Source organism: Tursiops truncatus, chromosome 4 (assembly GCF_011762595.2).
Source record: "Tursiops truncatus isolate mTurTru1 chromosome 4, mTurTru1.mat.Y, whole genome shotgun sequence".
Taxonomy (NCBI): Eukaryota; Metazoa; Chordata; class Mammalia; order Artiodactyla; family Delphinidae; genus Tursiops; species Tursiops truncatus.
Window position 1 is genome coordinate 56,964,051 of NC_047037.1, and position 15,715 is coordinate 56,979,765.

The 15,715-nt window shown below is 39.7% G+C and overlaps 1 protein-coding gene across 1 annotated transcript in view; it reads right to left on the reverse strand.

The window, feature by feature from the left end:
- Window positions 1-15,715, reverse strand: part of PEX5L (peroxisomal biogenesis factor 5 like) — a 190,307-nt gene that overhangs the window by 72,546 nt on the left and 102,046 nt on the right. Inside the window, exons 4-6 of the mRNA XM_073803922.1 lie at window positions 14,684-14,878; window positions 11,434-11,557; window positions 9,801-9,897 (exon numbers count right to left, since the gene is read on the reverse strand). Of these exons, the coding sequence (XP_073660023.1) occupies window positions 9,801-9,897; window positions 11,434-11,557; window positions 14,684-14,878 (416 nt within the window). The remainder of the gene's footprint in view (window positions 1-9,800; window positions 9,898-11,433; window positions 11,558-14,683; window positions 14,879-15,715) is intronic.

Consider the following 15,715-nt stretch of genomic DNA (forward strand, 5'->3'; position numbering starts at 1 on the left):
GTGAGTCTCAGCCCTGGTCGTATTAAAAACAACGCCCAGGCCCAACCTCCCAAAGACCTTACTTTTCATTGGTCTTGGTTCAAGGCATTGCTATTTTAGTAAGTCTCCCCATGTGATTCTAATATGCAGCTAAGATGGAGAATCTCTATTAGTAGGCTAGACCTGGAAGCTGATGTTCGAGATTTCAGCTTGTTAGGAGGACCAGCCTCAGGTGAAACTGTGAAAGTTGCAGACAGGGAAGGTAGCTGCTAGGTCTTTCTCCTTATACTCAGCTGAGCTTCATGCCGAATTCTCCTTCCTTTGCCTTATCTCTACTGGCACACATCTGTCTCACGTCCCATTTCCTAAGGACATTGCTCTCTGCTCAATAATAGTCACTTAGATAAAATCATGTCTGGTAATGCCAACTGCTTTGTCACAATTAACAGGCAATGTGATATACATCTTAACTTAGCTAAATGCAAATATTTCCAGAAGACCCCCCACAAAGAGTTTGCTGGAATTTAAAAAATGTTATTATTTTAAATTTCACAAACAATGAATACATTCTTTTTGAAAAAAAATTAATCATGGAAAATAAGAGGTGTAATTCTAGATCTTTTTTCTTTGAAGTTACATATATTTATGCACCCATAGATAGAATATCGTAACGTCTTTCAAAAAGCTTTTTGAAACATAAATGGTGTGCTGTTCTGTGGTTTACCTTTTTCTATTCAACAATGTACCTTGGAGAGTCTCCACATTTTGTACTTACAGATCTACCTCAGTCTTTCCGCAGGGATTTCCTAGTAAGTATATACGGTACTTCAATTAGAGCTCTATGAGCATTCAGAGTGTTTCGATATTTCTCCACGTAACTGCTTGCTTTTTTCTCTATTTTCTTTCTCTGCTGTGAGGTCCACGTGAATAAGATTTTGTCTGATAACTTTTGTATTGCCCCCTCCCAAGCCCAGGGCCTGACAAGTGATGCATGCCCCAAGGATGCCTGTGGATGGACTGCGGGAGGACGGATTGCACTGCTAAGGCAGCTAGGTCTGGGGAGAAGGAGGAGAGAGGCTCGGAGTGGAGTCCCCTGCCCCCTTTCATTGCAGAGCAGGCGTGGCTCCTCGGCCAGATGGTACATTGCTGTCCTGCAAGGATGCTCAACCTCCACTTCTATGGGAATTACTTGAACAGGCTTGGGTCCCACCCCAGACCAATGAAGTGACCTCTGAAGGTGGGGCCCAGGAATTAAATTAAGTTTGAAAATTATATTAAGTTTGAAAAGCTCCTGTGGTGATTTTGAAGAGCAGTCATGTTTGAGAACCAAAACTATAGTGAAAATTTGCTCTTCACCCAGCACTTAACCATCTATTCCGCTCAGCTGCTTTTCATTCTTTCTCCACCATCCCCGGTCCTCAGGAGGAACCCCCCTCTTTAATGATTACACAGTGGGAATACCAGGGCTCACTAAATGCCAGATGCTGCTTCAAGTCCTTTACTTACTACAACTCATGTTGTCTTTTCAGCAGCCTGAGGTGGGTCCTACCATTAACTCCCCGACTTTGAGGCACAGAGAGCAATTAAGTAATTAACTAAAACTTGCCCCTAGTCTCACAGCTAGTTAAGTGGTAGGGCTGGTGCTTCTGGGCCATGTGCCTAACCACTGGACGCACTGCCTCTCACAGGAGGCTGTGCTCAACTGGCCACTTTAGGAAGATGCAAAACATAGAAAAGCTGTCCCTTGGAGTTTCATGCATGGTTGAGGGTGTTAGCCAAGAAGCCGTCTAAAAGAGTGTGGGCTGAAAATAAAAATAAAGTAATAGGAAAATTTCTGAGCATAAATAACAGTCTTAGACTGCATTTTGCTTTAATGAATGTGAAAGGTTAATTTATTTGAACATTAATATATGTTTTCTCCTCCTTGATATATTTATTCCCTGCTGTATCCCTGGCATCTCCTGCAAATAGTTGGTGCTCCATTAAAAAATCAGCAAATATTGGTTGAAAATATGCTGTCAGGGAATATATGAATGACTGAATTAAAGATATTTCTCTCAAGGCCTCCTGGCCAGTCTGGAGTCTAAAGAGGGTTTATAGGAGATTGGGAGGGATGTGTTTTTTTGTCCTGTGCCTGGAGTGGCAGAGCTCTGTGCTAGCAAGCCCTGGTTCTGGGGGTGGGGAGTGGCTGCAGGACGCCCAGGTGGGGTGCCTAGTAAAGAGCAAGGCCTGTGAGCAGCTCAGGGTTGAGACCTCTGGAGCAGCGCCTGTGGTCCGAAACGGGAGGGCCATGAGGGCTGGTCGGGGCCTGCCCTGGCATCAGTGCCTTGCTCTCTGGTGGGCCAGACCCAGTGGCCATCATGAACAAGCATCCTCCCGTCTTCTCTGGGCCCTGTGGAAGCTACTACCTTATTCTAACCCAGACAATCGAGGCAGGAAGGGGGAGATTGATACAGGTTCCAGAGATCAGAATGTGAACATATCTTTTGGGGGGCCACCATTCAGCCCACTTCAACCCTCATCTGACGCTCTTGGGTGACAATATATTTGATTAACAAATATAAAGGTGCAGATGGTTTATAGCCTTTTAGAATTGACAGCTTGTTAGGGTGTTACAGCCTGGTAGAGAAGTTAACCCCAAAGGTGACATGTCATGTAGAAAGTTAATCAGTCTTACATCTATCTTGGTAAACTTATTTTGGCATTTCTTTCCCAACGGGCTATATACATCTCTGTTCCTTAATCCTTTGCTTTTGGAACCAACTCTTTTGTCTTCCTGCTGGTTCCTTCATGAACGAAATAAACAAATAAATTCTTAAACATGTGGGCACATAGTAAGAAAAAAACTTTGTGCATTTGTATAATAATGTCATGAATGACATTAGGAGAAGAAAGAGAAAGCACTACTATTGTTTCCCAAGGCACCTCCTTTTATTAGAGGCACTTTTCACCAGTGAAATATGATCTGCCTTTCCTGTGAAGCCTGACCTAACAGGACTCCATTACTGTCACTGGCTTCCCTTCATCAATGTTTCATGACCCAAGTGGATTATGAATCACAGGATGCAAAGCGTACCGTATATCAGGAAGAAGAGGAAAATCTCTCTCTCGGGATTCTAGACTTACAGTTCACATTCTCTTTTCTGCCTAAAACAGCAAGTGTAAATAGAATCTTACTGTGCAAATGAAATTTTATTTTGATAGTACAGTTGCTATTTAGGTAAGTGCTATTTTCCACATTGATAGAAAAGCTTTATGTTATTACTGATTCAAATATTATCTACCTCACATTTTAAAGACATTTATTTTGCCCAAGGAAGCATAAAGTAAATGTTATAAAATATAAGAAGGTAGTGAATGTAAACAGAGGCACTTTTCAAGCTGAGAGTAGTATACATCTAAAGGTTCTGGGACTTTTTAGCAACTCAGCAGCGTGCCCAGACATGTTGATTTAGGACTGAGAATGAAATACAGTCTATAACACATAGTGAAGATCAGCCTTCTTTTCGAACAACACTTTTTAAAAAAATTTACATCTAATTTCATGACAGGCAAAACTGTAATATGGGAAAACATATAAATAATGCTTGTAAACTGCAGGTATTTCTTAGTATTTAACTAGAGGAATGATACACAGGACAGTTACACCTGTAAGTCTGAGTTGCCGTTATTTTGGTAGCACAATGACTATAATAGCAGTTCTCAAGCTTTAACATGCATTGGAATCACCTGGAGGTCATGTTCAACCACCCTTTGCAGGGCTCCACACCCATGCGTTTCTGAGACAGTAGGTGTGGGGTGGGCCGTAGAATCCCACCTTGTCTTTTCTAACAAGTTCCCAGGTGATGCTGATACTGCTGGTCCAGGCACCACACTGTGAGAACTTCGGATCCAAAAACTGACATTATGTGCACGTAGGTGGAACTCTGGAGTTCACAAATATACTCTGATATAGGCATTTCTTTTCTTCTTTGCATGATTTTGAAAAATGCTCCACAGTTAACAGCAACCTCCTGGAAATGCCTTGGCTTTAAAAACAGCATTTTAATTGGTTTAAGCTAATTGGATTTTAGGGTATTACAGTCTCCAAAGAAGAAAGCATTTAATTCCCCCAGCTGTTGATTGCACTGAATGATCGGCACTAGGTGAAGGGAAAGAAGAAAGAATTAAATAACCCTAAAAATAATATTATGCTTTGTTCTCTTTATTCAAAATTATGACTGTGATCAAAATTATGATTTGCAAATGACTGTATTTGTGGCTGTCATTGTCCTACCATAATTTTGTTGGCTACCCTCTGTAGCAGTTGTTGATAGCTTTCCATACAATTGCTAGAGATCTTCCACAGAAACACATTTTAAAAAAGCTCAGCATCTTTCCAAAAGAAATTGAAGGAGAAAAGGGATCTGCTTAACTGTAGAAAAGAAAAATATAACAACTAGCAGACCTTATATAACGGCCATTAAAAGCATACTCTCGGGCTTCCCTGGTGGCGCAGTGGTTGAAAGTCTGCCTGCCGATGCAGGGGACACGGGTTCGTGCCCCGGTACAGGAGAGGCCACAACAGTGAGAGGCCCACGTATCGCAAAAAAAAAAAAAAAAAAAAAAAAAAACATACTCTCTGCCTGGGGTCAAATCCTGGTTTACCATTTACTATTAATGGTGACCTTGGACAAATTAATCTCTATAATCCTCAGTTGTTGTTGTTTTTTTTCTTTTTTTTTTTGGCTGTGTCATGCGGCCTGTGGTATCTTAATTCACAAACCCCAGGGCCCTTGGCAGTGAAAGCATGGAGTCCTAACCATTGGACCTCCAGGGAATTCCCAATTCTCAGTATTCTCATCTGCCAAGTGTATATTCGCTTATGGAGTCCATGTAAGACTCCAGTGCAATAATTCATGTAAATAATACACACAAAATGCTCAGTACACAGGAAGTGCTCAATAAAATTGGCTTTTGGGACTTCCCTGGGAGTCCAGTGGTTAAGACTACACCCTCCCAATGCAGGGGGCACGGGTTTGATCCCTGGTTGGGGAACTAAGATCCTGCACGTCGGCGACGTGGCCAAAAAAAGAAAAATAACCACCAAAAATTTGGCTTTTGTTATTATCATTTTTCTGGTTAGCGCTTATAAGGTGTGACTTTGGAAATTCATTTAAAAAATCTGTGTTTAGAACACTTTTGTTTAGTGGTTTTTACAGACAAGTTGGACTCATGCTAGAAGAGATCTTCTGAACACTTGCCTCATTAAGATGGTCAGGATATTTTTTCTCAATCAGTCAACAGACATTTATCATTGAAAGCATACAAAAAACCTGTACCTTATGTGTCAAGAGCAAATTCCCAAAGTTTTGTGCAAAGGTGGGCAGCACATGGTTCCCATCTTCCTCCAACTATGAAATTCTATGTTATGGAACACCAAGGCAAGTCAGGGCTGATTTTTAAAGGGGATGGACAGTCCATTAGCATACTGCATAACTAAAAATTATTTTTGGAACTAGCCTCAAATGATAAAAGAATAAAAATTTGTCCTTTTTTTCTGTCCTTTAACCATTAGCTTCTACTTTTGAATTTTGTAATTTGACATTTTGTTTCTCCTTTTTGTTAGCATCCCTTATTTTTTCATTTTAAAAAGTATTTGGTGAGTACCTAGTATGTGTAGATTTTCTACTATGCTGAAAATGATCTTCAGATTTCTTTCCGTCCTGTTTGCTTTCCTGCTGTTCTTGTTTTCCTGCCTTCTTTGCTTTGTTCCTTTCTTCCATCCTCGCTTGCTTTCTTCCTCATTGGCAGCTCACTGTGTGTGGCCAGGAGGGGAAAAGGGATACTGATGTGGCTCCTGTGCTGTCCTCCGAAAAGCAAAACTGTATTTACAGTGTACTATCTAATTGTTTCTACTAGACATAAAGGTCTTCATACTTCTTATATTCTCTCTCATCTTTCTAACTTTTCCACTGCCTCACTTATGGCTTTATGGATAGTAGACATTCAGTCTCATTTGCTGAATTGAAATGGAACAAAATGGAAGCCATTAGCATTTCTAAGAGTAAGAGGTTGAGAATGAATTTGGGAGGGGAGGCACGAAATTGTGTATGGCCTCAGATCGGGTGACAATCCTAATTCATCTTACAAAGTTTCTGGAGGAAAGTGATATTCTTTAAAATCACTTAACTCATATTAACCCTATAAACTAAGTAATAATCAGGGCTTGCAATGAGAAGGGAAATCGATGGTCTTGTGAGTTCTCTTAGGCGGATAAGCTAGATGTGGCTGATAGGAGGTGATGTGTGATGAAGAACAAGGGCTTTAGAAGCTGATGGGTGTGATTTGAATGCTGGGTCCTCTCCATTCTAGCTGAGTCACCTTGGGAAAATTACTTCTGTTCTCTAAGATGCATTTCTCGTCTGAGAAATGGAGATAACATGAATTCCCAAGATTATTGTAAACATTTCAAATAATATATTAGAAATATCTTACATTTCTATTAACATGCATTTCCTTTTACATTATTCCTTTAAAAATTTAGAAAACATATCTGCACTTTTAAAGTCTAGATTGTTCTGGTTTGGGATACTGCCAACTTGATGGAATTTTGACAATGTGGAAGGAAGCATTTGCTCTGCCCAAATCAGCAAAATCAGAGCGTTACAAGATTGTGACTCAGTATTTGGAGAGCCTGGCTGCCCCACCTTCTCATGAAGTCCAGCTTAGGGCGGCAAGAGCCTGTGTTGGAGCGCTCCTTCCAGGGTCCAGACTTGAAAAAGAAATGCGTGAACCATCACTCTCTGGCAGAAGTTTCTTTTCTTTTGCCTCACCACTATCTCATTCATGGAAAAGCTAATTTTATATCATTACCTTCTGTGTTTCTCTTCAATGTTTCAAATATTTTTTAATTTTTCAGATTGCACGATTTCTTTAAATAATTAACTCCAGGGAATATAAATAACACAGTTTGCATAATATCAAGAAACTTTATTCTTTAAATATACAGAGATTATATAATTTATTATAATCTCCTGCCACTCTGATTAGTATATTCAAAACACTATTTGAAAGAGACTAGTCTATGTTTTTCTTTTTCCCTATCTTGAAAATGAACAAACATGAGAATTCTCATTGAGAGCTTTCATTCTCTTTGTGATTCTGAAATATGATTTTTGAGCAAAGCTTGTAAATAGCTCCTCACCTGTTGAACTAAGATAATTTATGTTGGCTTGAGGGAGAAGAAGATACTTCCTTGATTTTCCTATGAACCATCTGAGTGACTGGAGCAGTAACAAATTTTGGTAAGCTGAAATTGTTTACTTGAATAGTTTGCAAGTCAGTTTAAGTCGAATTTTTATACCATTTCATCATCTTATTTATATAAAGAGATGATATATTTAAGAGCAGTATGCTTCTAACAGTAAAAACACCTTTCTGTCTTTTATTACAAGTAGATGAGTCTATTCTCTTGCTGTTCCATTTGAGTGACTTAATATTTTAGATGATTAAATCCCAAATTCATGAAATTTTCCTATTTAACCATAGGCTGGAATTAAAACTAGGAGATTATAAATTTCCTTAGTTTAGGCAAATCTTGTTAAGTAAACATGCAGTGTTTTTTAAGAAAACAATTTAAGGGATGAATGCTTTACAAATAATTGGTAACCTTCTAAAATAATTCACTATGATTTATCTAGACAGAACTATCTCAGGGCATTTTACATTATATTTTGGAGGACAATGTTGGGTATCTCATACAAATTTTCCAAAGCACATTGTGTTTTCTTAAAGGCACACCGGTGGATAAGTGGAAGGACAATGTGGTGGGATGAAATCAGACAACCAGCGGGAGAGTAGCAGTCATTGGAATAATAAGATAAATGCATTGTGGGTCTCCACGGCAACCGAGGACCCCAGCTGATCCTCCTTCCCTCCACCTCCATGTGGAAGAGCCCACCTGTGCCATGTCTTACCCTGCTGCAGAGACTAGTGTTCTCCTGCTATATTAAATTGTTCCAGCGACTTCCCTGGCGGCAGAGAGGTTAAGAATCTGCCTGCCAATGCAGGGGACACGGGTTCGAGCCCTGGTCCGGGAAGATCCCACGTGCCGCGGAGCAACTAAGCCCATGTGCCACAACTACTGAGCCTGCGCTCTAGAGCCCGCGAACCACAACTACTGAAGCCCGGGCACCTAGAGTCCATGCTCCGCAACAAGAGAAGCCACCGCAATGAGAAGCCCGTGCACTGCAACAAAGAGCAGCCCCCCCTTGCCACAACTAGAGAAGAGCCTGAGTGCAGTAACGAAGACCCAACACAGCCATAAATAAATAAATAAACAAACAAACAAATAAAAAAAATTGTTCCAAGGATTCCAGTTTACGAAACAGTACCAATTATTTAGCTGAGTCTAAATCTCTAATGCACTTATCAAGAAACGTTTCTCTGATAAATGTTATCAATTTGCTTTTTAAAAAGATACGTTCAGAATGAACAAAGATGAAGAAAATACATTTTCACGCTACATTTACAATTCATTAAGCTTCCCAGGGTTATTTGTTCTGGAAGTTAGCTGACTTGTTTTCCGACTGAGTTCTGGGAGCAGTAATGCCCGCCTCTCTCTTGTGGAGGGTGAGGTGCACGTGGAGGTGCTGTTAATGGCCTAGGTTTCCAGATGCCTTCCATTTCCTAGCTGCGTCCTCCTGCCCTCTGCCGCTTACTGGTTGTGAGTGCGTAGACAATTTTCCTTACTCTCACTGTGCCTTAGTTTCCCCCTCTATAAAATGGGGTTAAAAAAATACACTTAACTCGTAGAGTCATTGGTCAGGATCAAGTGAGCTAATTAATATGTATTAGAAGGCCTTCTCATAGCACTCAATAATATCTGCTATTATCATACTTATCCCTTTACTCACTTCAGACAATATATCTTCCCTCTTAGTTTCAATACCTTATCTAGTAAACTCAAGAAAATCTCTCTTGCTCATTTCATCCCACTTATTTCCAACTGGATTGTAGATGCGTGAACGTGGACACATTTCTTAAGAGATCAAGGCTGTACCCTTGCAAAGTGTTTGAGCAAATGAAAACACTGAGGCTGATGGCCCTTCTTGGCCCAGCCAAGGTCACTAGTCACAGGCAAACCAGTTACACTGGAGTCGAGGGTCAAGTAGCAGACAGACAGGTCTGGTACATGCCCTACTTCCACTGGTGATTAGTTGGGTGCCCCTGTAAAAGGATTTTGACTTTACCAAGACTCTTCAAAGACCTTTAAAGTGAGTCCAATAAAAATTCACAGGATTACTTGAGTATTAGATATAATATATGAAAAGCACAAGGTCCCTAATACTTAGAGGGTACTCACAAATGGTAGTTCTTAGTATTATCATGATTGCTAATACTATAATTATTTATTCCTTAGCAACAAATTTATTTTAATGTGACAGTCAGGATGCTGATGGTGTGAGTACCTTGGTCTGTAGGGCAAAGTTGTGAATGACTGCTCAAGATGTAATTTCCTCTTGTTTGTGCCTGTTACATAAACTGTGCTAATACTGGAGTAGAACAGATTTTGTATTGGAAAATAATGTAACAGTAAGTGGTAGAACAAGGAAAAAGTGCTAAGTACATGGTGAGTTCATTGACACATTTTCCAGCCAAATCTGTCTATCTATCTTTCATCAGTTATTTTAAGCATTGAGATAGATACTGAGTGAGAAAGCATATGAAATAGAAAATACGGAAAAATTACTTCAGATTTTTCTGGTGAAATTTTAAATACTTATGACATAAATTATCTAGTAGTAAAGATAGGTGCACTGAGGAATTGGTTTTGTTACCTGCGTTGGAGGCACCAATTCCAGCTCTGCAGCCGACTCAGAGTTCAGGGCGCTTTTCCCACCACTCAGTTCTGGCTGAGATCTGTGCTCTGAGGACCTACAAGGGACACATGGAGGAAATTAATGTAAATTGAGAAGCGAATTCACCTAGAAACCCAGTCAAGAAATCTGGTTAATTTGGATCGTTGAGAACCATGGTAACAAAGCTCTCAACAGACATTTGATGGAAAAGATAACATATATTTCCATTATAATGACCACGTTTGGAATTTAAGTGGCTGCAATGTGTTAGGTGTTATTCTCTCTGACTGATTTAGAATTCAGGTCAGTTGCGTGCAAAGAGTAAATAAATGCAAAACCATTTTTGTTACAGAGTTCTGTAACAAAACTAGTCTATGTTACAGAGGGAGGGGGAGGGGAGGGGAGCTTCTCACAAAGTGTCTTAGTGAGATTTGATCTTTATATAGAATTTGAAATGTCATAATAAATGGAGATGTGTGATGGGCAACCGGAGGCTGAAACATGCCGTCCTTTAGGAAGCTTTAAAAACACGGTAAGGGCCTCCCTGGTGGCGCAGTGGTTGAGAGTCTGCCTGCCGATGCAGGGGACACGGGTTCGTGCCCCGGTCCGGGAAGATCCCTCATGCCGCGGAGCGGCTGGGCCTGTGAGCCATGGCCCCTGAGCCTGCGCGTCTGGAGCCTGTGCTCCGCAATGGGAGAGGACACAACAGTGACAGGCCCACATACCACAAAAAAACAAAACAAAAAAACATGGTAAAATTCAAGTGGCTAGTTTTTCTCATGGGCATCCATGGAATATACTTAATTAGTGCATTATCGGACAGTGGTGATTAAGAAAGTCAGAAAGGTTACCTGTGTAGCCAAAAACATTTAATTTAACTATTATTCATGTTGTACATTGAATATACACATATGTAAAATTACACATGCACATATTTTGATTGACTGGCTCAGTTACATGTTCAGAAAATTATCAACAAATATTGGACAAATATTGAACATTAAATTATGAATCTACCAAAATCCTTATTGGCTGAATTTTTGACAATTAAGATGAAATAATTTAGTTTTAGAAGCCACAATTAACATTAATAGGAGGTTATAAATGGCAGCAAGTATCTGGATTGACTTAATTCTTTGGCTATTTCAGTAGACAAGTATATGACACATAAATGGCTATTTTCTTTTTTTAGTTTTTTAAAAAAATATTTTAATTTATTTTTAAAATTTAAAAAAACTTTATACAGTTTTTAAAGGTTACACTCCATTTACAGTTATTACAAAATACTGGCTATTCCCCGTGTAGTACAATACATCCTTGTAGCCTATCTTACACCCAATAGTTTATACTTCCCACTCCCCCATCCCTATACTGCCTCCTCAACTGATAACTACTAGTTTATTCTCTGTATCTGCAGGTCTGCTTCTTTTTTTGTTATATCCACTAGTTTGTTATATTTTTTAGATTCCACACATGTGATATCATACAGTATTTGTCTTTCTCTGTCTAATTTATCTTACTTAGCAGAATGCCCTCCAAGTCCACCCATGTTGCTGCAAATGGCAAAGTTTCGTTCTTTTTATGGCTATTTTCTGATATTAAAATATCTTACCATAAAAGTTCTTTTGATCCAGTTCTAGATGAGCTTGATTTTCTCTCTGCCATGGGATGTCCCTTGCTATTTCGATCTCCATGAAACTTAACATCATCCCATTTTTCCAGTTGTGTTTGAATGTCTACTAAGGAGACAAGAAGGGGGTGAGGGGGACGGGGGAGAATACGAGGTGTAGAGAGAAGAAGAGAGATTAAGACTGAGAAGTCTTATACAAGTGAACTTTAATTAACTGATGCTCTTCTACCCCAAGACCAAAGGCTGCAAGAAAATTAATTAAAACATGTATAACTAAATAAATATGAGACCTATTAAGAGAAATGGGATTGCTTTTACAGTTAAACAATCAAGCATATTTTTTTACCTGAATTTGTTTCAAGAGCTGTGTGCATTCTGAATTTTGTGTATGAGCCCATGGGATCTGGTAAAGAATGAGCATATGCAGTACTATCCTATGGGCCTCCAGCTAAGAGGTGGCTTTGAGGGATTTCTGGCACATTTCTGGAAAGAAATTCTGTTTAAAGAGATGAGCCTTGTTATTAAAAGGAGGTGGGAAGAAACTGGGACACTTTTTACAGGTTTTGTTATAGACTACCTAATTTTTCACCAAAGAAGGGAATTTATAATGGGGATAGAGAGGAAGGAGGCAATGGAGAAAGTTAGTGTATGCTAGGACCATTGTCTCCCTGTGGCTGAATTCTTACAAAGAACCTGGCTGGTTCCCTCTCATGAACAGGTGTGTGACTGTGAACAATCCACTTAGACAACCTTAGAGGCCAGTTTTTTCATTTATAAAAAGGTAGGTTTGCAGTCAGTGTCCTCTAAAGTCGTTTAAACTAAGAATTTTTTTTTTTTCTTCGGTATGCGGGCCTCTCACTGTTGTGGCCTCTCCCATCGCGGAGCACAGGCTCCGGACGCACAGGCTCAGCGGCCATGGCTCACGGGCCCAGCCGCTCCACGGCATGTGGGATCCTCCTGGACCGGGGCATGAACCCGTGTCCCCTGCATCGGCAGGCGGACTCTCAACCACTGCGCCACCAGGGAAGCCCCCTAAACTAAGAATTTTTATGACTTCTTCACAAGGCATTTTCTCAAAAGCAGAGAAATGAAAGTATCATTTATGTGTTTATTATATTATATTGTAATGTATTTAACAATATATCCTTATGCATATGTATAAATTTCACTTATTGAAATGGAATAAACCTAGAGCACACGGATGATGAGGAAATAATTATAAAATTTTCCTCCAGAGAGACAGGCCTCAAAAAGTGACGTGGCAGAGGAGCGCAGATCCTGTGTGTGCAACCAGTTTGAGCAGCGTGCTGGTTCTCTTCCCTTTCTCTATGATCTGTCCTTGGTGAGCTCATCTACACCCGTGACTGTGATGGCTATTCGTAGGCTTCTGACTTTCAAATCTCTATTTCCTGCTTGGTTCTCTTTCCTGAGTTCTAGATTTACACATTTAACAGTCCATTGGATATCTCTACAGAGTTATCTCATATATAACAGGTATCTCTCCACAGTTTCCTCATATATAACAGGTTCAAAACTGAACTTGACAATTTCCACCTTGACATCCCCCCCCCCCCCCCGCCTTCTCCTCTTGTACCCTCATCACAGAGTTTGGCACATTCTATATCTCTTCCTTGCTGGCATGCATATATCTACCCAGTCCACAAGTCTTGTTTTTATTTATTTATTTTTGAACTCATCTGCCTCTCACTATCCCCTCTGTCACTCTCTTACATGCCTATATTGTCTCCCTGCCTCCATTCCTTTCTCCACACATCCAAAAGAGAAAATTTTTTCTAAAATAGAATCTGTTGATGGCACTCCTCTGAGTAAAAACCCTTCAACCCTGCCCTCCCCACAAACTTAACAACCTGGCATCCAAGAACTCCCATTATCTGACCCCTGGTGACGCTCAGATTTATTTCTCAGTACCCTACCATTCTTGAATACTGTAGCAGTGCTTGTATTTGCTTGAAAAGGCATCTTTCTGTGTTTGTCTACTTGTGTGTGACTCCCTTTCTCTTCTGCATCAGGAATGCCCTGCCCCTTCCTTCCCACCTCTCTCTGATCCATATTTTTCATCTGGCAAATTCTTACTCAACCTTCAAGACTGCTCATATAGTGCCTCCTATAAGGCACCTTCTATAACCCCCTGGCTGGGTGAGGGGCTTAACCTGGGCTTTGCTTTATTGCAGCACATAGTACATATTTTATTATAATTATTTTAATCATTTTTCTATCTCTCCACTAGACTGTATACTTACTAAGGGGCAGAAAGCTTATATTATTTATCTTTGTATTTCCAGCACATAGTATGGAACACAACAGATATTTAGAGAAATGTTTACTGAACAAATGAATAAATGAATTCATGGCCATCTAACATGTATATATCACAGTGCTAAGCGATTTTACATATATGTATATCCCCTTTAACCTTTGTAACTTTATGGATAAGTTACTAATACGCTCATTTTATGGATACTTACCCATCCATGTTTCCCTTGGCTTTCTGAAATAACTGTTACCTTTCTTTTTCTTAAGAAAGGGGAGCTTAATTGACTGGTTCCATGATCTGAGGTTAAGGTCTCTTTTCTCGGGAAGATGTACAGTGGAGAGAAGTACAGGCTTTGAAGTTAATTAGAGCTTGGCTCAAATTCCAGCTCTTCCTCATACTAACTGGGATCTTGGGCAAGTTATTTAAATTTGAAAATTTGGTTCCTCATTCATTTCAAAGAGTTGTGATGAATTAACAGGCTAATATATGTAAATCACGTAGCACAGTTCTGGACATTGTAAGTCATCAGTGAATGGCAGCTGTTATTATTGTATTGGACGTATCCCCACACATGTTACTGTTCCTTCTGGCTGTTCCCGGACCTTGGGTTAGAGTTTTCTCTTTCTAGACTCTCTTCCCCTCTACACTGAATTCTCCTAGAGAGCAAGATTCGTGTCTTATTTTTATTGTAACTCCAGTGCCTAGTGTGGTACCTGCCATCTATCAGAAACTCAATACACATGGGTTGTACAAATAAATGTATAAATCCACACCAGTTCTGCAAAGTTGAGCTCCCCAACTGCTATTTAATCTAAGCACAAAGAAGTGTGTCCTGTCCAGTTTCCTACATAGAATTAATCTTTTCTACTGTTTGTCCATGGTTTTAATGTCATTTGTAGAACTTCCTTGTTGTATTAAGCACAAGTGAACAGCAGCAGACACGAGCTATTGCCTTACCTAAGTCTAGGGATGCCGTCTCTGGGTTTCGGAGAGCCTGGCCTCTCTGCTCAGCATCCGCACTGATGAGGTCAGGCCCATCAACCTTTTTCTTGAGGGATGAGGTTTTCGATGAGGTCTCCAACTTCTTGGCTTTGGTTTGGGTTTGAGAGACGGGTTCACTCAGGTCAAGGAGATCTAAACCTGTGGTCAATACTATCAAAGATGGAAGAGGTTAAGAGAAGCTCACTCACTGCTCTGAAATTGTTTTTTAAAAATAGGTTTCAGTTGGGTGCAGAAGGATTTTGTGTTTGTAGTGTAGGTTAGAAGAACCAAATTAAGTTAGCTCACCACTGATTTATAAAAATAGTTTGTATTTAGACTGGGAAGCTTGCTGCATGTCCTCCTTTATTTGTCACGGTAGAAATCTGCAGGACTTAGACCAGCCTCACCAGTGATGAAGGTTTGAATGGAATTAAAATGATAAAATTGAATCTGAGTTCAGGTACTATTTACTTTATGGCTTTGCTTTATAAAGAGGTTTATTTCAGAGTGCAGTTTTTCCAGAGCAATCTATCATATTCAGAGAGATGCTTGCAAAACAGTGATGAGGAAGATTTGGTAGTTTCTGAATGTCTCTGTGCTTTAATTTCAAACTACTAAAGTATCCAGGGTATAAAGGAATGCTGTTAATAATCTTTTATTTAATTAAGCAGTTCAATCAGAAAACGGCTTGCTGTTTGGGCTCACACTAGAGAGGTATTTTATAATCCATAGTTAATGAATAGGGTACACATGTTAATGCCTTTGGTGCTTAATATGCAAATTTAAATTTCAGTGTAACAAACCATAAAATGGTTACACTTTTACTTCCCAGCAGGTTGATTACACTGTGTTAAATACTCTAATGAAGGCAGAAATAATAATTTGTTCAAATGCAAACTAGGCAAATGAGAATTAAAAAGGCAAGCTCTGTAACCCTTCATTCTTGTTTCTCATAAGTGCAAGTGTTTGACTAACTCATTGTGAGAAATGGAAAATTCCTATTAGAAA